The sequence below is a fragment of the Pseudophryne corroboree genome, chromosome 12, assembly GCF_028390025.1.
Source record: "Pseudophryne corroboree isolate aPseCor3 chromosome 12, aPseCor3.hap2, whole genome shotgun sequence".
Classification (NCBI taxonomy): domain Eukaryota; kingdom Metazoa; phylum Chordata; class Amphibia; order Anura; family Myobatrachidae; genus Pseudophryne; species Pseudophryne corroboree.
This window is the reverse complement of record NC_086455.1, coordinates 23405429-23428356: the sequence shown is the minus strand read 5'-3', so window position 1 is coordinate 23428356 and position 22928 is coordinate 23405429. Positions and strand designations below refer to the sequence as shown.

The 22928-nt window shown below is 45.3% G+C and overlaps 1 protein-coding gene across 1 annotated transcript in view; it reads left to right on the top strand.

Annotated features, from left to right (window-relative positions):
• SPTB (spectrin beta, erythrocytic) overlaps positions 1-22928 on the top strand; it is a 141871-nt gene that overhangs the window by 60465 nt on the left and 58478 nt on the right. The window contains exons 11-19 of the mRNA XM_063947201.1: positions 783-941; positions 2750-3052; positions 3728-3878; positions 6603-7473; positions 10644-10781; positions 10985-11741; positions 17094-17296; positions 18246-18336; positions 22074-22220. Coding sequence (XP_063803271.1) covers positions 783-941; positions 2750-3052; positions 3728-3878; positions 6603-7473; positions 10644-10781; positions 10985-11741; positions 17094-17296; positions 18246-18336; positions 22074-22220 — 2820 coding nt within the window. The remainder of the gene's footprint in view (positions 1-782; positions 942-2749; positions 3053-3727; positions 3879-6602; positions 7474-10643; positions 10782-10984; positions 11742-17093; positions 17297-18245; positions 18337-22073; positions 22221-22928) is intronic.

Genomic DNA, 22928 nt, shown 5'->3' with positions numbered 1-22928 from the left:
TTGCTTAAAAAGGGTTAAAAAAATGACATAAAAATCTTTACAACACCAATACATTCATATGTATGTCTGTGTACAGAAGATGGTACAAAATCCCTCCCTCACCTTAACAAAGGTGTGAGGTCAGGGTGGAGATTATCAATACAGCGACATGATGAATGCAAATTGGTGAACCCTACGCGTTTCGTCTCTATGTCTTCATCAGGGAGTTCAATTGGCTTTAGGTAGAGTATATGGGGACAGCCAATCCTCAGATTTAATTTAGGGAACTGTCATGAATCATTAAGTACATAATATATAAAATCCATTCGATGGAAATTTCAAACAAAGGTGATAAATGGCATCTAAAAATGCCCTATATGGATACAATACTTTCTTACTAGTGACCAGTATCTCACTACAAAGGTGAAATGGAATCACAATAGTACAGGCTCTAGTGGGTGCATGTGCACAGGTCACCAGTCAGAATTAAAAAAAAAAAAAAAAATATATATATATATATATATATATATAAATATACAGCCGGGCTGCGCAGGCAGGGGTCGACCTTAGTTTGCTGTGACAGCAACCTAATCGTGATGTGTTTGCTCAGCGCTAGGCGGCACTTAGCATACGACCGACATCAGAAGCAGATTCTGCTACTGATGCTGAATAAAGGGCCAAAGTCTGTTTTATGGCCACAATTGTGATAAATAGATCCCGTGGTGTCAGAGTTTGCTACCTATTGAAGTGATAAGATCCCAAATGACACAACTAACGTCTTGTTTTTGCACTCTGATAAACAGGCATGGGGCTATCTGGAAAAGGCAGAGCATGAACATGAGACAGCTTTGAGGAATGAGCTGATTCGGCAGGAGAAGCTGGAACAGTTGGCAAAACGTTTCGATCACAAAGCCAGGATGAGAGAGGAGTGGGTGGCTGAAAACCAGCACCTCATTTCACAGGTAATAAGCTTACCCGTTCTTGGATAAGAAGAGGGCTTTTAATATTAGGGATCGTAATCATCCTTATTTATATAGACTAAAAACGAATATTTATTTCACAGAGCAGTTTATAGTGTCACATGATGTGATAGAATTCCTACCAAATATACTGTATGTATAGCGATAAAGTTATGAATGTTACAGCCCAGTAGAGATACATGGAGCATCAATCGAGTGGGGGTTCTGGGCAACCAGAAACCCCCCCCCCCCTGCATTTTCCACACTAGCAATTAGCAGCCCTCGTCTTCCCAAACTGAATAGGAAACATGCTTTATTTTAAATAAATGAGTGTTCGGTGCCCTGTAATCATATATTAGTTCACAGCCACAGTATTTATACTATATTTGCATAATTGGGTGAATCTTAGATACGTTCGGTGAATCAGACGTGACCAGCAGCTGTCATCATCATCATCATCATCATCATCATCATCATCATCATCTCACAGCTTACACTAGGGGTATAGAACCAGCAAGCTACCTCCTTCCTGACAGGTGTATTTGAGCCTGTTAGGTTGCCATCTTGGGGTGCATTTCATATCAACGCGCACTTACCGTAATTTGGAAGTATCTATGGGGGTAATTCAGACCTGATCGTAGCAGCAAATTTGTTAGCAGTTGGGCAACACCATCTGCGCTGCAGGTGTGGCATATGTAACATGTGCAGAGAGAGTTAGATTAGGGTGGGTTATTTTGTTTCTGTGCAGGGTAAATACTGGCTGCATTATTTTTACACTGCAATTTAGATTTCAGTTTGAACTCACCACACCCAAATCTAACTCTCTCTGCACATGTTATATCTGCCCCCCCCCCCTGCAGTGCACATGGTTTTGCCCAACTGCTAACAAATTTGCTGCTACGATCAGATCTGAATTACCCCCTATATGTTCCCTTCAACCTCCATCCCGCCCCCGACATGCAAAGAGCCATAAGTGTAACCCGAGTACAGGATACATATTGTGAAAAGATGTGCATATGTACTAAAGAAACAGCACATTGGGGGTGGGGGTAGTCTTAATTTGCATTTACATCCAACCAGGGCCGGATTAAGCCCTCGGGGGGCCCAGGCCACCTAAGACAGTATGGCCCCCCCCGCCGACCACCAGCACCCCCCCTCCCCTCCCGCTGCACGCGCTGCTCACCTCTCCCGGTCACGGGCAATGGGAGCCGCGCTGCAGCAGGGGGAGAAGAGAAGACACCAGGCTGCCGGGGCAGGTGGGATCCACACTGTCGGGGGGAGGAGTGCGGCTGTGCATGCGGCTCCCCCCCTCAGGCAACACAGTCAGGGTCGAGTAGCAGCGAAGGCTGGAGATTGCTTGCTGCCCAAGAGGAGGGGGGAGGAAGCCGCATGAAGAGCAGTGCAGTGTTCCAGCCGGGGGGCCCCTTAAGACAGGGGGGGCCCGGGGTACCCTCCTTAATCAGGCTCTGCATCCAACTTTGAATGAGGTCCTATATCTCCAGAAGGATGTTACTAATTTTTATCTGAAGTTATTAGACTCTAGGCCAGATGCATCATTGCTTGGAAAGTGATAAAATGGAGAGTGAAAAAACACCAGCCAATCAGCTCCTAACTGCCATTTTTCAAACACACCATGTGACATGGCAGTTAGGAGCTGATTGGCTGGTACTTTTTCTTTATCCATTTTATCACTGTCCGGGTGATGATGCATCTTAGCCCCGGATGCTACAAAAGTTACTAGTAAGATGCTATAAATGGATTTTATTCCAATCCTTTTACTTGGGAAATGAAACAAATGTTATTTACCGCAGGATAATTTTGGCTGTGATTTGCCTTCGGTGGATGCGGCAGAGAAGAAGCATGAAGCCATTAAGACAGATATCTTTGCGTATGAAGGGCGCATTCAAGCATTAGTCAATGTGGCAAAAGAACTGGAAAATGAGAGATACCATGACATAGACAGGATTAATGCCAGAAAGGACAACATCTTACGCCTGTGGCAGCACCTCCTGGAACGGCTACATGATCGGCGCCAAAGGCTCAATATGAACCTTGAGCTTCAAACCTTGTTCCAGGACATGCTGCATACTGTTACTTGGATGGATGAAGTGAAGGTAAGACATATTGGCCCTCATTCCGAGTTTTTCGCTCGCTAGCTGCTTTTAGCAGCACTGCACACGCTAGGCCGCCGCCCTCTGGGAGTGTATCTTAGCTTAGCAGAATAGCGAACGAAAGATTAGCAGAATTGCTACTAAATAATTCTTTGCAGTTTCTGAGTAGCTCCAGACCTACTCCTAGACTGCGATCACCTCAGTCCGTTTAGTTCCTGGTTTGATGTCACAAACACGCCCTGCGTTCGGCCAGCCACTCCCCCGTTTCTCCAGACACTCCCGCGTTTTCCCCTGACACACCTGCGTTTTTTAGCACACTCCCGGAAAACGCTCAGTTACCACCCAGAAACGCCCCTTTCCTGTCAACCATTCACCGATCAGCAGTGCGACTGAAAAGCGTTGCACGAACACCAGCAAAACTACTAAGTTTTGTGTTAAATAACTTAGCGCATGCGCTCTGCGTACCATGCGCATGCGCATTTAGCAACAAATCGCAGCATAGCGAAAATCGGCAACGAGCGAACAACTCGGAATGACCACCAATGTACTATTTATCAAACGCAGGATTAGTGTAACAGAAAAGTCCCCTCTGATGATCTCATGCTTTTACCTACAAATAAACCACCAAGTAACGCTGAGACCTTGGCAATATTTTGATTAACCTATTCCATCTCGCAGAATGGCCTTATGTCAATGGGTTTTGGGAAACACCTCAACGAAGTGGAATATTTACTTCAGAAACACACCTTGGCCGAAGCTGACATAAAGGCTCAGGATGAGAAGGTCAAGTCATATAATAAAGCGATGCAGAAGTTCGTCACTGCAGAAGGTGGGTGGAAATCAAGCTTTCATATATTTATTTCACAACGTTTGTAGGGTGATAAAACTTAATGGCAGAAATCTATTTCCTAAGAACCTCAGAAACTTTGCACAGAAAATATACTGCTCACTATTACAAATTATTTATTTTTGGGCATTTATTTTGGATGGGTTACATACAATTTACCGGCCGCCAGAATGCCGGCAGCGGGACAAGCACTAAGAGTCCCCTTGCGGGCTCGCTCCACTCACCACACTGCGGGCTTGGTGGATCACTGCGCTCGCCACAGGATCTATTCCCACTCTATGGGTGTCGTGGACACCCACGAGTGGGAATAGCCCCTGTGCGCCGGGATTCCGGCTGTCGGCATTGTTGGCTGTCGGGATTTCGACGTCTGTATCCTGACCGCCGGGATACCGACAGCCAGCAAATTGATTGCATCCCTTTTGGACATGTAATGGCCATTGGGCCTAATTCAGACCTGATCGCAGCAGCAAATTTGTTCTCTAATGGGCAAAACCATGTGCACTGCAGGTGTGGCAGATGTAACACGTGCAGAGAGAGTTAGAGTTGGGTGGGTTATTTTGTTTCTGTGCAGGGTAAATACTGTCTGCTTTATTTTTACACTGCAATTTAGATTTAAGTTTGAACACACCCCACCCAAATCTAACTCTCTCTGCACATGTTACATCTGCCCTCCCCCGCAGTGCACATGGTTTTGCTCATTAGAGAACAAATTTGCTGCTGTGATCAGGTCTGAATTAGGATGAAAATTCAGATCTGATTGCTGGGCTGATAATTTTGCTGTCCTGCGATCAGATAGTCGCCGCCTCCAGGGGGGGTGCAAATTCGCCGTGCAAGTGTGCGATCCTATGTGTACGCAGAGCTGCAAAAATCCACTTTGTGCAGTCTGTGCGCAGCCCAGGACTTACTCCTACAGTGCGATGAGAACAGGCTGATCGGGTCCGGAGCTGACGTCACACACCCTCCCTGAAAACGCTTGGGCACGCCTGTGTTTTTCTGGACACTCCCTGTAAACGCTCAGTTACCACCCACAAACGGCCTCCTCCTGTCAAATACCTTGTGAACGCCCGTGTGGTGGAACTTTTTGCACCATCACCATGCCCGTTGTTGTTGTCCGATGCGTGTGCGCATTGTGGTGCATACGCAAGCGCAATTATGACCTGATCGCTTGCTGTGCGAAAATGCATTGCAGCGATCAGATCTGAATTGTCTGAAGACAGCACAAGTGATTTCTCTATTTTAGGAATAAGAATCTGTGGGGAGGTGCAACCTGAATGCTCAATTTTTTTTTTAACGGAGAGAGAAGGATGAGTTTTTAAACAGGTGCAGAGTTCTCCTAGGGTAACAGTGAGCCTGTTTCAAAACTCAGTCCTTCTCTCTCCATTAAAAAATGGCTGAAGTAACTCTGATGACTCTTGATGACTCAAGCCTAGAAAATAATAGCTAGAAGCTGATTGGTTGGGTGGTATTCAGTATACCCGTTGTTGGGATCCCGGCGCACAGTATACCGGTACCGGAATCCCAACAACCGGCATTCCGACACCTTTTCTCCCTCTTGAGGGTCCATGACCCCCCTGGAGGGAGAATAGATACACCCGCCACCGTGCCCGCAGCATGGCAAGCTCAGCGAGCCCGCAAGGGGCTCATTTGCGCTTGCCCCACTGTCGGCAAGCTGGCGGTCAGGATCCCAGCGCTTGGTTAGATTGGTTAGTATGGGAAACTTTTACACTTGTCCACTTCTCCACTCTTTACAAGGCTTGATACATCTCTACCTATGTCAGTATAATCAGGTGATCATTCTGAGCAAATAGGCTAACAGCTGGTAAACTTTCTACAGTTTGAGATATCACAGGTCATTTATCAGGCGCATGGTGATCCTGTTTCTGCCAATACATGTAATGTTCAGACTCTTAGTAATATTCATGACACACAGTAGTACCCCTTATACACATTACGCAACACAGTAGAGCCCCTTATACATGTTATGGCACACAGTAGAGCCCCTTATACACATTATGCCACAATAGAGCCCCTTATACACATTATGCCATAGTAGAGCCCCTTATACACTGTGTCAAGTGATACACCTGCTTTTTTTATATGGCCTTCTCTTTCTCATTGAACAGTGGTTAAATTGTATAGAGCACATGTTTGGATTTCTCTTTTTCAGCTTACAGAGGAAGGAAAAAGGCATTAGTGCGGGATGTATTCAAAAGAATTTCTAAAGAAACTCTTTTGGGGAAAAAATAAAAAACATTTTTATTAGACAAGATTACTGAGATGTCTCTTAATTACTAAACTGCCAGTAATCAGTACACACTGTTTACTGAATTGAGCAATGTATATCTATACCGTAATTGATTACTTGTTCAGTATTTAATAAGATTTTATTATGTGCACAATTACATTGAGAAGGATATTAATGAGACCTTATAATAAAAGTTAAGTTTTACTTATGCATAAGAGTGCCCCCACCAAAGAGTCTTTGTTTCTTTTCTTTTCTTGATTGAATGGATCCGTATCGTACTGCATGTATCTGAGTTGTGCTGCATTAACCCTGTGCTGTCTAGCAACCTGTTGTTCTACCTGATTACTAAACCAAGACCTTGTTCAACGTGTGGACTGACCTCCATCACGCACTGCTGTCACCTATATCAACAACTATAGGCTCTGCCAATAATATTAACTTAATGTCATTGCATTTTCTAGGGTACAAGCCTTGTGATCCACAACTGATTAAAGATCGAGTTCACCACCTGGAACTCTGTTACCAAGATCTTGTAGCCCTGGCAGCTCAACGTAAGGCCCGGCTGCAACAGTGCAGGTGTATGTGGGCTTTCTTTAGAGACATGGATGAGATACAAAGATGGATAAAGGAGAAAGAACAGATTTATACTGCTATGGACTTTGGAAAAGATCTTACCACCATCTCCATCCTTCAAAGAAAGCAAAAGGCTTTTGAAGATGAAATCAAAGGCTTTGAATCTAATTTACAGCAAACTGTCAAAGATGGAGAATTGATGATTGCCAACAAGCACTATGCGGCACCTAAGATCCAGGAACAAATTGAGACTGTCCAACGAGAATGGTCACAGCTGAAAGATCTGGCTGTCTTCCGTTTGAAAGTTTTGCGTGATACTGAAAACTTCTTCCAGTTTCAGGTTGATGCTGAAGATTTGGTCACTAGAATGCAAGAAACGTACACTATCATGCAAACGGATGACATTGGTCATGATGAATATTCCACCAATGTGCTGATAAAGAAACATAAAGATCTCCTAGATGATATCATGTTAAACAGGAAAGCCTTGGAAGGCCTGAACTACCAGGTTCAAACTTTTCCAGAGGAATACAAAACATCCCCTGAGATAGACGGCCATCTTCAAAGACTGAAAGCCCTCTACTCTAATCTGGCAGCTCTAGCAGATTTGCGGTCTCAGAAACTTCAGGATAATCTGGCATATTACAGAGTTCTTGGGGAAATAGATGCTTGCGAGATGTGGATGGATGAGAAGGAGAAGTGGCTTGCAAAGTTGGTGATTCCAGAATCCTTGGAGGACATGGGAGTTGTTCAGCATAGGTAATGCTTTCAGACATTATCAGAGCTAAATATGTATTGGTTGCACAATCCTAAGAGGATGCTGTCAGCATCCTGGCACTGGGGATGCCAGCGGTCATGTGACCGACGTTGGAATCCCGACACTACTCAGAATCCCCGTGCCGGAACACCGAACGCTGACATACTGAGGGTAAGTAGTGGCCCACTCTTAGGGTTAGGAACCGGGGGGGAGGGCTATAGGGTTAGACACTAGAGGGGGGCTTAGCAGTAGCCACCATCACCATGTTGGTCATGTGACCGCTGGCATCCCGACATTCGGAATCCAGACCACCGGAATACCGTATCACATCCATCCAAAGCATCATAACTGACTGGAAATATCAAATGTCTTGTTATGTATTAAACTTGTAGTTGAGTAATTTTTTAAACCTGTCCCTTAAAGGGGGTGTTCCACACTGGCATAGGACCGGATTCAGAGATGGACAGAGATGCAGCCGCAGCTGTGTCTATTGGCGGTGGCTCACCTGCTGCTTTATGCAAATGTTACTGCAACGCTCTTCCCTTCCTGTACATCCATGTGTTCAAATATGGGGATGCCCACTGTCAGCGTCCATAGGTGCTGAAATACTGATTGGTGCATCTTTAGCACTGTCAAAACGTGCATTAGCTCTATGGCAGGTGCAGTTGAGCATCTGTGTATGCAACCACTTTTACTGATATGCTCGAGATACTCCCAAAACACGCCCATAAGACAGTACAGCTCCATGTGTGTGCTAAACCACCTCCCAGTCCCCGCCCAGGAACGCCCAGCACTTTTCCAAGACATTTCTTCATCTCAATCACAACCAGTGGTGTAACTCTCAGAGATTGTGGAGGCACTGGCTGCCGGGCTCCAGATGTCAGAGGGGTACCAAAAAAGAAAGACTGAGAGGGCTACTAAACTAGGACAGATATCTCTGCTCTCATTTCATAGTGATTTGCTACAGTCACTGCTGACTGCTGTCCGAGCTCACAAACCCCTTTGCAGCCCCCTTCACCTGAAGAGTCTTGGAATGTGTAATAACAGATCAAAGTGTGTACTGCACATAAGGGGTGATTCAGACCTGATTGCTAGCAGGCTATTTTTTGCACTGCAGCTATCAGGTAGTCGCCGGCTACAGGGGAGGGGTAATCGCTGTGCAGTGGTACGAACGCTTGTGCAGAGAGCTGCACAAACTAAAGTTTGTGCAGTCTCTGCACAGCTCAGGACTTACTCACCAACTGCAATGATCCTGGCCGGAGCTGACGTCAGGAATCCTCCCTGGAAACGGCCGGGCACGCCTGCGTTTTCCTGGACACTCCCTGAAAACAGTGAGTTGCCGCCCAAGAACGCCTTCTTCCTGTCCATCTTCTTGCGATTGCCGCTGAGATCGCTTTTTTCGTAGAATCCATCGCTGTCCGGCGACCGCCAACGCCAGCCAGCGACGCGCCTGCGCATTGCGGCCCGCACGCATGCGCTGTTCAGACCCAGTCGCACGGCTGCAGAAAAAGGCAGCGTGCAATCGGGTCTGAATGACCCCCATAGTGAACTACAGCTCTGCTGTTGTGTCTTATATGACGAAAGCAAGTAAAGCAGAAGTTGTTTTATGGAAATGCACTCATTATTATAATAAAACTATTAGGAGGGGAGGTATCAAAGAGAGAGAGAAAATTGTGAGAGATAACGTACCAACCAATCAATCCACTCCTAACTGTCATTTTTCAAAAGCATCCTGTAACATGTAAGGCAGAAGCTGATTGGCTAGTACTTTGTCTCTCAAAATGTTATCTCTCTCTGAGCTTTGATAACCCTCCCAGGGCTCTATTTATTATAATTTACAGCCAGCACCCAAAAATGAAGATTCCTTATCGCCACAATTAGCTGCGATAATGAATCTATATTCTCCCAGATGTACCATTGGTAAGTCGCTGGGACATCAGCTCATGTGCAAGCTGGAGCCACTGGGGGGCACCACCTTCTATTTTGCCTCCAGGCGCCTGAACACATCCCCTTTGCCCATACACTCTGTGTAAGGCATTTGCCGTAGGAGTCTTTAGGGATTTTCGCGCAGGTTCAGTAGCAATAAATTTCTCCACAACATGAACATCACAAATTTGTACAGTTTTGCCATAGGCCTATAATGTTGCGCTGCTGTATTTCACAGCTATTATAGAGTTGAATGTTGGCTAAAGATGGTACATAAGTGCAACAATGGCAAGGCATTAGTATTTCTTGTACATGACTGTAACAAACCACTCATCTGTCACCTATGCCAGAGTTCTCATTCTCCCCACTTACAAAACCCTGTAGCCATAGTCAAAACACTGAGACAGGTCTTTGCAGTGGTAGATACTAGGGAGCATTCTCAGTTAAATGCAGTGTTGGGACATAGGGGGTCATTCCGACCCGGTCGCACGCAGCAGTTCTTCACTGCGGTGCGAACGGGTCGGAAATGTGCATGCACGGCGCACGCATTGCGCATGCGCGTCATTGCCTGGCGATGATCGTCGCTGGGCCGCGACGCCGCCAGCAAGAACAGTGATCGCAGCGGCGATCGCAAGAAGACGGACAGGCGGGAGGCGTTCCGGGGTGGATACTCACCGTTTTCCAGGCGCGGTGAGTCCAACGCTGGCGGATCCAGGCGTTTGGTGGGCGGATGTCTGACGTCACAGCTGGGACCTTCGTCGCTGGATCCGTCGCACAAGGTAAGTAGGTCTGACCCTGGTCTTGTTTTGCAGGAAACTTTTTTAGCATAGCAGGGCTGCACAAGCGATCACAGCCCTGCTTTGCTAAAATACACTCCCCCATAGGCGGCGTCAGGTTGATCGCACGAACAGCAAAAAGTTGCTACGTGCGATCAACTCGGAATGACCCCCATAATGTTTTGCACAATGCCAATACTTACAGTAGCCCAACATTGGTCATTTTTTTCTACACACCGTTATGGGGGTGTGGGGTAAGATTAAGTAATGTTGTGATTGTGATGTGTTGCCATTAGGGGCATTCCCATGCCTTTCCGATTGCTCATAATTCACCTCTTAAATAATATATACCTCCCTAGAACTCATATAATGATATCCATTTTTACATGCAGTTGAGTAAATCACTGATTTAATTACTGAATATGACCAGAACCTTTACTATTGTAAACAATGGATTTATGTCCTTCTAGATTCAATACTCTGGGTCAAGAAATTAATGCCTTGGGTTCCCAAATCCAGAACGTGAATAGTGCATCTGATGCTCTCTTTGAAAGTGGACATCCCAACAGAAAACAAGTGAAGCAGGGCCAGGATCACATGAACACCAGGTGAAGTTGGATTTACGCTCTTTGTAATATCTAATGCCAGTTGTCTACTTCAACTCATAGAACAACATTAAAGAGGAACTAAATCTATGATAATGAAGACCCAACTAGGATTTTAGGTTGTCCACCATTTGGACCTTATGAAACAATGTCATATTTAATTAGAAACATCGATTCAGTTTTTTTTATATTTTTTATTTATGCAGGTGGGGTGAGTTTCAAGCAATGGTAGCACATAAAAGAAAAGCTGTTGATTCCGCCCTGGGTCTTTACAATTATGGTCTGGAGTGCGAAGAGACCAAGAACAGGATATTGGAGAAGATCAATGTGGTTGATTCTATTCAGAATCTTGGAGACGATCTGGCTTCTGTCATATCAATCCAGAGGAAACTGTATGGTATTGAGCGAGATCTTACAACTATTGAAGCTAAACTCATAAACCTCCAAGAAGAAGCCCAGAAACTGGCAAACGAAAATCCCGAGCATGCCCAAGAAATTTTTGACAGATTGATTGAGCTCAACAACGTCTGGCAAGATCTGCAGAATGCACTACAAAGTCAAGAGGACTCGCTGGGGGAAAGCAGCAAACTGCAGAAACTCTTAGTTGACTTGTTAGATTTTGAGACTTGGCTCTACAGAGCTCAGCAGGCAACAGCTTCAGAAGATTCACCCACCTCACTCAAAGAAGCAGAGCAGCTATACAATAACCACCTTGCCCTTAAAAAGGACATGGAACAACATGAATCTGATTTCTATGATGTTGTTGACACAGGCAACAATGCAACAAAAGGACAAGATGACCCTCAATACCAGCAACTAGACCAAAGAGTAAAAGACATAGAGGTTGGGTGGAGTGACCTTCACCGGATGTGGGACAACCGAGAGATTTTTCTTAAGCAGTGCTTGGAATTCCAGAAGTTCCTGAATAATGCAAAGCAGTCTGAAGCCATTTTGAACAATCAGGTAATTTAACCAAAGCTGGCCAAACACCTCCATGATGTCCTTGATCTAAAAAATTTCTAAATGAACCTTTTACCTTTTAAATGATGCAGAAAAAAATACCCCCAAGGCCCAAGTGTAATAGTCTTTGAGTCATGGGCAGCTGCAAGATTTTGGCAGATTGGTTTGGCCTTTTAAAAAAAAAGATGCCACTTTAAATCTAGTGGCTAATCATGACGATCTCGCTGCTGATTGCAACTCGCAGGCTATTGCATAAATTTGGGCACAAGTCTTCATTTCCATGTAGCGTACAAATACTGGGCTTCTTTATTTTCCACTTAAATTTTGACTTAAGCTAGGACTGGACCCATGCCAACTATAAAACTCTCTGCACTTTTAAAATTTGCAGCATACTGTGTGTGGGATCAGTATGATATCCCGCCGTGTGGTATCCTGGTGCTCGAAATACCAACGCCAGGATAGCGAACATAGAAAGGCTGACAGGGGTGAGATAAGGGTGTTCTACCATCTCCCCACCCCCCAAACCCTAACCCTCCCTGCCCACTGCCTACCCTAACCCCCCGGAGGTGCCTAAACCTATCCCCTCCTTCCTGCAGCCTAAACCTAACCCTCCCACCCTGTAGCCTAACCCTAGCCCTCGGAGGGGGGTGCCTAACCCTAACACGACCCCCCCCTCCCCGCAGCCTAACCCCCCAAGATGCAGCCTAACCCTACACCCCCCCACCCCCCGCAGCCTAAACCTAACCCCCCCCCTTCAGAATTTAAACCCAATTCTGCCTAAGCTCCCTAAAGTGAATTATTAATTGATCTCTAATGGCTTGATTAGATAAGATTAGGCTGCATTCTGTTTTGTAACAACAGTTTTCTGGACTCCAAGGTGTAAGTGAGAACTGGGTCTTCACTGCAGCTGGCGATCCACAGGGGAATTGCTTGTGAAAGAGCCAGATTAACAATGTCAAGCACATTTGTAATTATACTAATTACAGAAATTTTCACAAACCCTCAATTTACATCCACTGATTTTAGACTTTCTCTCAATTTAATGCATTTTTATGAGAGTGATTCATCTAGCAGCGTTGGTCCGTTAGATTGGGAATCTCACACAATAACACTATGGGGTGTATTCAATAATTGTCGGAAAGACGGCAGCTTCCGACAGGGTTAGGTCGGAAGGGGTTCCGACCTATTCAATAGGGGGCCATTTTTTCCGACAAGTTGGGAATTCCTGACTTGTTGGAAAGCTGTCGGAATGCACGTGGATCGGCGGCTGCGTGTATTGTCGGAAGCGCTACAGATTTTAGCCCCGTTTCCGACAATGTCAATCTGACTTTAAAAGAAGTTGGATTGCCATTGTCGGAACCGGGCCAAACCTGTCGCTGCTGCTGTGTAGAGAGGCTGGACGGGTGCTGCTGCGGAATGGGAGGCAAAGACCATAAAGCTTACAGGTTTCCTGGTGTTGGCACTAGCACGAGTTTGCACCCGGACAGGACCTCAGCGCACAGTGCCAGCAGCCAGCGCAGCACGCCGGGGGGAAACCAGGTCTCGCTGTCCGGCACTCACACAGCTCGCCTCTGCGGACAGTAGCACAGGGAGCCGGGGGCACCGCGCACAGACTGGCACGGAGCAGAAAGAGCACCCGCCACACCGCAGCTCTGCCAGGTACGAGCTGCACCTGTACTGCCCGGGCTCTGGCGGCTGCAGCTGTGAGTGACAGACGGGCACATCTGGGAGGCATATTGTCGTGAACGGCCAAATCCTGTTGGATTTGGCCGCTCATTGAATAGGGCTTTGTCGGATCCTGTCCGTGAATGCTTGTTGGAAAGGATCCGACTTTAATTGAATATATCCCTATGGAGGGAATTCAATTAGCCGCTGAAAATTACCACTGCTAATTGATCCGGGGAGGTAATTCGATAGCTGGCACTATTGGGGATTTTATTTCACCTGCCCGGTGAAATAAGTGCCGTATTTCTACAGCTGTGATCGCAAAACAACATAGATCCAGAAACTTATCCCAGACCCTGTGTGTTTTTGTGTGAAAAAAATAAGGGGGTAATTGAAATACCCCGAAATAAAAAATCACAGTAAAACAGGAATTTATTGTGATTTTTTTATCACAAAAATGGATAACCCCCAGGAAGGAAAACCTAGTTCATTGTTGTTTGAACCCCACAGAGGTGCATGCTAATTGAATCCCCTCCATGTGTCTTATTTTCCTGTAGCTACAGTACCTTTCTCTGCATTTTACACTGTAAAAGTGTCCTATTGCTACACAGTGGATTTTACTTGATGTGTATCACTGGAACTGGAACAAGTTCTAGTAGTGCAAAAGTTGCAGAATACTGTGCATATTACATACAAGATTGAATAGGTTTGCTTACATTAGGATACATTAATTTACATCACTGTACATAAGGTGATCTGCTAAAGGTTAAAAAAGAATGATGGCAAAACTGAAAAATAATGTATATTTTGGAGTTATAAAACAACGGTTTTATGGACCAATGAATCCAAATCTTAAATCTTTGGTTCAAGCAGGAAAGCGTGATTTTTCTGGGGTTTATTTACTAAAAGATGACTAGAAAAAGCCGCTGATTCCGGTAACGTTTAAGCCCTAAACCAAACCAGTGGTTTTCAAACTGTGTGCCTAGGAACCCAGGGATGCCCCAGGGCTGGTGGCCCAAAATTATTTACAGTCAATATAATAGACAACACCAGTGCTTGTGGCTTCCAATCATAAAATATGTGGACAAATAGAGGTGAACCCTGTCCCTCACCACATAACTGACCCGAAGGATGACATATAAACACAGTTTACTTAATTTAATTTTTTTTTTCCTGAATTTCTCAATAAGAACGTTTTGGCCTAAGGCGCCGTGAAAAAAAATTCTAATGCTCTAGGGCTCAGTGACTCAGAAATGTTTGGGAGCCATTGCCCTAAATTTAAAAGGGCAAAGTTGTTCCTAGCAAAACACACTATGTGGCCTTGGGGCTCTTGTGTTACACAGAGTGACTGGCACCCTGAATCATAGGGCTACCACAGCATTTTGCAGCATCATACAATACCCTCTGCCCTATGCCTAGTTGGTCAGGGGTTCATCCTACAGAACCACAATGACCCAAAACATACCGTACCTTCAAGCTATGTCAGAACTACCTTGGAGGAAAAGAAGAAGACGGTAGGCTTCAAGTCTTCAGGAGGTATCCTAGTAGCCTCGATGCTTTTCAGATGAAATATATGGTCATTATCAGGCTATCCAATTACTGCCAGATTATTTTGGGTGAAAAGGGTCCTGTTTTTGGAGATAACACATGGGATATGGGATAAGTTACAGGAGCCATAAGTTACAAATTACCACCAGTAATAGAATACCCTCCATAGACTTAAGCCCCATTAAACTGGTTTAAGATGAACTGTACAGAAGGGTGAAAGACTGAAAGTAGACCTACCAGTCCATCACATTTGTGGGAACTTCTGCAACAGTGTTAGGAAAGAACATCCCGAATAATAAGTCATTTCCATGTAGACAAAATGGAGAACCGAACCACACATCTCTCTCTCTCTCTCTCTCTCTCTCTCTATACATAGTATACTGTATGTGTTATATACAGGTTGAGTATCCCTTATCCAAATATTCCGAAATACGGAATATTCCGAAATACGGACTTTTTTGAGTGAGAGTGAGATAGTGAAACCTTTGTTTTCTGATGGCTCAATGTGCACAAACTTTGTTTAATACACAAAGTTATTAAAAATATTGTATTATAAGACCTTCAGGCTGTGTGTAAAAGGTGCATATGAAACATAAATGAATTGTGTGAATGTACACACACTTTGTTTAATGCACAAAGTTATAAAAAATATTGGCTAAAATTACCTTCAGGCTGTGTGTATAAAGGAGGTCATTCCGAGTCGTTCGCTCGGAAAATTTCTTCGCATCGCAGCGTTTTTCCGCTTAGTGCGCATGCGCAATGTCCGCACTGCGACTGCGCCAAGTAAATTTGCTATGAAGTTTGGATTTTTACTCACGGCTTTTTCTTCGCTCAGGCGATCGTAGTGTGATTGACAGGAAATGGGTGTTACTGGGCGGAAACAGGCCGTTTTATGGGCGTGTGGGAAAAAAACGCTACCGTTTCCGGAAAAAACGCGGGAGTGGCTGGAGAAACGGAGTAGTGTCTGGGCGAACGCTGGGTGTGTTTGTGACGTCAAACCAGGAACGATAAGCACTGAACTGATCGTAGATGCCGAGTAAGTCTGAAGCTACTCTGAAACTGCTACGAGATGTGTAATCGCAATATTGCGAATCTTTCGTTCGCAATTTTAAGAAGCTAAGATTCACTCCCAGTAGGCGGCGGCTTAGCGTGTGCAATACTGCTAAAATCGCCTTGCGAGCAAACAACTCGGAATGAGGGCCAAAGTGTATATGAAACATAAATGCATTCTGTGCTTAGACTTAGGTCCCATCACCATGATATCTCATTATGGTATGCAATTTTTCCAAACTACGGAAAAATCCCATATCCAAAATACCTCTGGTCCCAAGCATTTTGGATAAGGGATACTCAACCTGTGTGTATATATATATATATATATATATATATATATATATATATATACTGTAGTGTATATATATCAGGGGCATTTCTAGAGAGGAGGAGGCCCATATGCAGGATCCGTCTCGGCCCTTTCCTCTCTAGCCGGCAGCGTATTAGCTCTGGGCACTAGGCTTCCTGGAGAACCCTAGGGTTGTCCCAGAGTCTAGAGTGATGTGCAGATCTCTGGGAAAATGGCACTGCGGACATTTTTCCAGTGGTTTTCCTACTGTGCATGTGCAGAACATTGGTAAAATGGTGCCGCACCATTTTCCCAGTGATTTCTGCAGCAGCGCTGCTGCGCCGCGGGACTCCGGAGGGTAAGTATTAATAATAATGGCAGCAGGGTATGTGGTGTGGGCCTCCCTGGACTCCGGGCATCCGTGTGCACTGCAGACACTGGATCCATTATAAATACGCCAGTGATAGATAGATAGATAGATAGATAGATAGATAGATAGATAGATAGATAGATAGATAGATAGATAGATAGATTGGACCGGCACTCATGTAAATCACCACAAATGGCTTGGATGCCTTCAGCAGGAAATCCGGATAATCTGCAATAGGAGGCACTCCAAGACTCAGTTGAGATATGTTATAATTCTGTATACGAGCTCAATATATGCCGATGTTTCAGAGCCACACAGGCTCTTTTTTCAAGGTGAGCAATACCGTTGGAATGATACACTTTGTATTTACATTTGCTTTACGCTTCTTAACATACATCTGTGTAATTGCTTATTTTTCTTCATTTCTAAGGAATACACCCTTGCTTATACTGAATTACCCGATACATTGCAAGCATCTCAGAACAGACAAAAGAAACATGAAGAGTTTTTGTCTACCATGAAAAATAATGAAGAAAAGATTACTGGGACAATAGAAAATGCAGCAAAATTGGAGGAAGATAAAAACATTTTTGTCGATCGGGCTTTGGAGAAAGCGGCCTCACTGCATGATAGGTACAGTGCGATAAAGTGTACCCAGTGGAGGCAGCCATTTTGTGAGCAGAACCTATGTAGAATATCTATCTACTGGGCATAGAGGTCCACTCTCATAAAATGGTTCTTTAGGTGCCAGTACACCTAGATGATCAGGCATGCCCATATGGTCAGTTTAGACCAAATTGGTGTAACTATGCTAACGGGTGGGACCACTGATCACCAAACTGCAGTTCTTGCCAGCCAATAGTCCAGTTGGCCGTTGATTATTGGCTGACCACCCTAATTTAAATCTGTGAGTCCTCTTTCTAGTGTCAACACCCACCTTATGGAACTCCCACCCACATCTGGTCAGAATTTCCTTCAGGCTTCAAATGTTTAAACGCTATCTGAAAACCCATCTATTTATTAAACTCCACCTTACTCCCGCCTATACTACGCTCTCACTATAGTCCTAATCTCCATTTCACAGTTATCTCACCAGCAGGGCCCTCCATACTAACACATCTGAATTTATTTTATCTACCTTGTATGTCCTTTTGTTATGAGTATGTAGGGTGTACAGGCACTAAGCGTGTCATATCTCACAGGCTCTCAATACAGCCCCCATGCTGAAAGAAGATTTCTACTGGTCTTACTTTAACTGAAACACTTCGTAAGACTATAGGCCCAGATTTATCAAGCCTTGGAGGGTGATAAATTGCACGGTGGTAAAGTGCCAGCCAATCAGCTTCTAACTGCCATGTCACAGGCTGTTTGAAAAAAGTCAGTTAGGAGCGGATTGGCTGGTACTTTATCACCGTGCAATGTATCACTCTCCAAGGATTGATAAATCTGGGCCTATGAGAGGATTTGTTCTTGTTTTTAATGGATATGATATATAAACCCTCTACTTCAGATGCCATTTACATGGATGCTTTACTTTATTTGTAGAAGTTACTTTATTGTTTGAACTTCCACGTCCTTTCAGGTACGCAGTAAATGTGGATAAAGCAAAACAGTTCTCCCTTCTGCTGAAAGATCATGTTGCTCTTCAGGATTTCTTGGAAAACTGTGATGAGGTAAATGGATTGTTCCCAGCTGCCATTGCTTTTAGCATTATGTAGCTCCTACTTATGTCATGTGACATGAGAGTACTCTGTAATTATGTTATATGGCATATATGGAAATATGTGCACTGATTCTGTGGGAAGAACATAGAATGCCTTACCTTCCCTTACTACACTAGTGTTTGGGTTCTCACCAGCAGTTTGTAAGTCACCATTTAAAATAAAATTAAAAAAGTAATTATTTGGGCCAAGTCTACTTTTGTATACGTCCTCGCTCTCTTACCTGCAGGGAGGATAACTATACTCATGTCCCCCTTCCCACCTGTTACCTGATGTATTATACTGGCACAGATCATGCCGGTATAGCATTCTGGGGCTTGGTGCATATGTAGCAAGTGGCCAAACTTCTAAAAATTGTTTCTTAGGAGGTTTGATGGCAAATGATGCTTTAATGCATCCCGCCCTTAGGGGGCAGTTTATGAAGAATCGCATTTGCAATGTGGTCTGGGCATGGTAGTAGTGCCCAGAATCGCATTGCAATATGCAGTTCTTTTGGCGGCATGTATCATACTACACCAGTGGCGGAACAAGCGAGCGGTGGGCCCAGGTGCGAGAAAATGCTTTGGGCCCCCCCCCCCAACATATCCCCACACACACACATCCCATCCAAGTCCACCCCCTCTCCCCTGGAGAGGATCTGGTGAGGGGGACCTGCTCAGGGCCAGAGAAATGGATACCTAGCAACAGTGCCGTAACTAGACATTTTAGCACTGTGTGCAAGAAACGGCATCGGAGCCCCACCCCTGCATGTAAAACAGGGGCAGTGCGCGCCGTAGGCGCGCGCAAAAATACATAGTGGCGTGGCTTCGTGAGGAAGGGGTGTGGCCACAAAATAATACCATTTCATAAAACGGTGCACAGTAGTCTCCATTATTCAAATTACGTCGCACAGTAGCACCACTACACCAGGTAGAGACCCTTTTACACCTTACAGCGGACAGATTCCTCTTTTTACACATTACAGCAGACAGCGTGCACTTTTTACCCATAACGGCAGACAGCGTGCCCTTTTTACACATAACGGCAGAGAGCGTGCCCTTTTACACATAACGGCAGACCGCGTGCCCTTGTTACACATAGCGGCAGACAGCGTACGCTTTTTACACATAACGGCAGACAGCGTCCCCTTGTTACACATTGCGGCAGGCAGATTCCCCCTTTTTACACATTACGTCAGGCAGTCCCCCCTTTTTACACATTGCGGCAGCCAGATTACCCCTTTGTACACATTGCGGCAGGCATTCCCCCCTTTTTACACATAGCGGCAGGCATTCCCCCCTTTTTACACATAGCGGCAGGCATTCCCCCCTTTTTACACATTGCGGCAGGCATTCCCCCCTTTTTATACATTGCGGCAGGCATTCCCCTTTTTATACATTGCGGCAGGCATTCCCCCCTTTTCATACATTGCGGCAGGCATTCCCCCCTTTTCATACATTGCGGCAGGCATTCCCCCCTTTGTATACATTGCGGCAGGCATTCCCCCCTTTTTATACATTGCGGCAGGCATTCCCCCCTTTTTACACATAGCGGCAGGCATTCCCCCCTTTTTACACATAGCGGCAGGCATTCCCCCCTTTTTATACATTGCGGCAGGCATTCCCCCCCTTTTACACATAGCGGCAGGCATTCCCCCCTTTTTACACATTGCGGCAGGCATTCCCCCCTTTTTACACATAGCGGCAGGCATTCCCCCCTTTTTACACATAGCGGCAGGCATTCCCCCCTTTTTATACATTGCGGCAGGCATTCCCCCCTTTGTATACATTGCGGCAGGCATTCCCCCCTTTTTATACATTGCGGCAGGCATTCCCCCCTTTTTACACATAGCGGCAGGCATTCCCCCCTTTTTACACATAGCGGCAGGCATTCCCCCCTTTTTATACATTGCGGCAGGCATTCCCCCCTTTTTATACATTGCGGCAGGCATTCCCCCCTTTTTATACATTGCGGCAGGCATTCCCCCCTTTTTATACATTGCGGCAGGCAGGCCCAAGAAAGAAAGAAAGTAAAAAAAAGAAAGAAAGAAAAAGAGAAAAAGAAAGAAAGAAGAATTATACTTACCCTCTCCGCCGGCTCAGGCTCCTCGGTGCAGCGTCTGACGATTCCCGGGCTGTAGAGAAGGAGGAGGGAGGTGGTGGAGGGAGCCGCAGCAGCGCTTTGTTACTGGTGGAGGCGCTGCTGCTGCTGCTCCTCTGCTTCCCTATAGGCTGTTCTCGGAAGACAGCCTATAGGGAAGCAGAGGGGCAGCAGCAGCAGCGCCTCCACCAGTAACAAAGCGCTGCTGCGGCTCCCTCCTCCGGCTCCCTCCTCCTTCCCCCGTCCGTGCCGCTGGCCCGCTGCTCCTCTCCTCTCCTCTCAGGGCGGCTGTGCGCTGCGGGCAGCGGTTGCCTGCAGCGCACAGCGGCATGTAATGAGTCAGTTTGACTCATTACATGCTTGGGCCCCTGGACAGAGGCGGGCCCCAGTGCAGTGCACTGCCTGCACTGCCGGTAGTTCCGCCTCTGTACTACACCCTCAGACAGGGTTGGACTGGCACACAGGGGAACAGGGCAAACCACCGGTAGGCCCCACTGCCTGTGGGCCTCCCCACTCTTCTAGGGATCAGGTTCCAGACTCTATCCTAGTGCACTTGAATTATACATAATACATATGTTACATTATACTTCACAAGAATATGGATTATTATATATTTACCAAGGGGAACCGAACATGTTCTCTGTAATGGTTAGCCAAACCTCTGTGGTGGCTGGCCATGCCCCAGTGGAGCCTGGCCACAGCATTAAGCATGGGCCCCTACAACAGCATCCCCCCAGTGGGCCCTTCATGTCCCAGTCCGACACTGCCCTCAGGGTCAGGGGCTGCCTCAACTCCTGAGCTTGTGTGGTCCCGCTGGCTGCACATGCACGGCAGCCATGGCTGGGGAGGGATTCCTGGGAACCCTCCACCTGCCTATTACGTAATGTGTAGCCTATAGGTTACAGCGGGCTACCGTCATCTTCCGATAGGCAGTAGCTGCAGGGGCCAATCTCCATAATGCCTTTCATTCTGTAAATTGGTAAATCTGGCAGCATTGCTGCCCAATAGAAATCTATGGGGACTGCGGCTGCAGGCGGGAATAGAGGGATCGCAGCAGTTTACCCCTCAACAAAATGGAGAAGAAGAAGAGGAGAAGAAGCCACAAACATTTATTGATAAAGTATGAGGTAACGTTACCCACAAACAGGCTGGGAAAGATGGAACATTGTAGATTAAATATACTGGGGACCAAAACCATGTCACAAGCTAAATACAAACAACAGTATGCCACAGACCCATTAATAAGGTCACATAACTACAAAGTCAGGATTATTAAACCAGCACAAACAAACAAGGGAACTAAGGAAACACTTCTCAGTAAGATACTACTGACAGCAGTCGGCCATAATGATAACATTTTATTTATGACTAAGGGGTCTATTCATGAATCAGTGAAAAGAGTGGACATAAGGAACAGTGGAGAAGTTGCTTACGGCAACCAATCAGATTTAAAGGTAGTCTTTATCAAGTACGTTCTAGAAAATGTAAGGGAGATGATGATTGGTTGCCATGGGAACTTCTCCACTAGTCTGTTTCTCCACTTTTTTCACTGCATCATGAATAGTCCACTATTTAATCATCCAAAATAACACTCAGAATTTATGTTTCAGTTAACGTTGTGGATCAATGAAAAAATGTTAACTGCTCAGGATACATCCTATGAAGAAGCTCACAACATACACAGCAAGTGGCTAAAACACCAAGCTTTCAGGGCAGAAATTGATTCCAACAAGGACAGACTGCAGAAGATCGATAAGGTAAAGGGTTTATTACTTTTTTGCTTACATATGCTTTGCTTGTGTGTTTGGGCCTTTGTGTTACCTAAGAATAGCCCTCGTCTAAGGGAGTGCTGCCTGCAATGGACTTTAATTTTGATTGATTATCCAGACCTCTCTTTATTGCTTTATTGAGAAGGTATTTTGAGTATAAAATGTCTGTGCGAAATATAATTATTTAAAATTAAGGCAAGGGTGATGGACTATGACTTAATTTTTTTGACGCGGCTCTCAACCAAGCTAAAATGAGGGCTTGGCAGATATATGTTTAATGCAGCTGTTCCATTTAACCCCATGGAAACATAAATAAGATGTGGGGTTCTTTTAAGATGGATTACATTTTGAACTATGCTTCTGGTAGATAGCGAATCTACAGTACACTGCTGTGCTTAGCGCTTCAGTAGGATTACTTGCAGAACCACCAATGGTTCCTACTGTAAAAGGTTTTCTTCACAAAGGGGGTCATTCCGAGTTGTTCGCTCGTTGACGATTTTTGCAACGGAGCAATTAATTGAAGTACAAAGAAGGAAGAAATGCTCTGCGCACCAAAAATCACTTGGAATTAATTAATTAATTAATTAAGTGCAGTCTAGCAAGGAGAATGATTGACTCAATGAAGCTTGACCTTTTTTATAATAAAAAATATTTTATAAAACAGTTAATGACACAGAACAAAGTATATGAGACAAA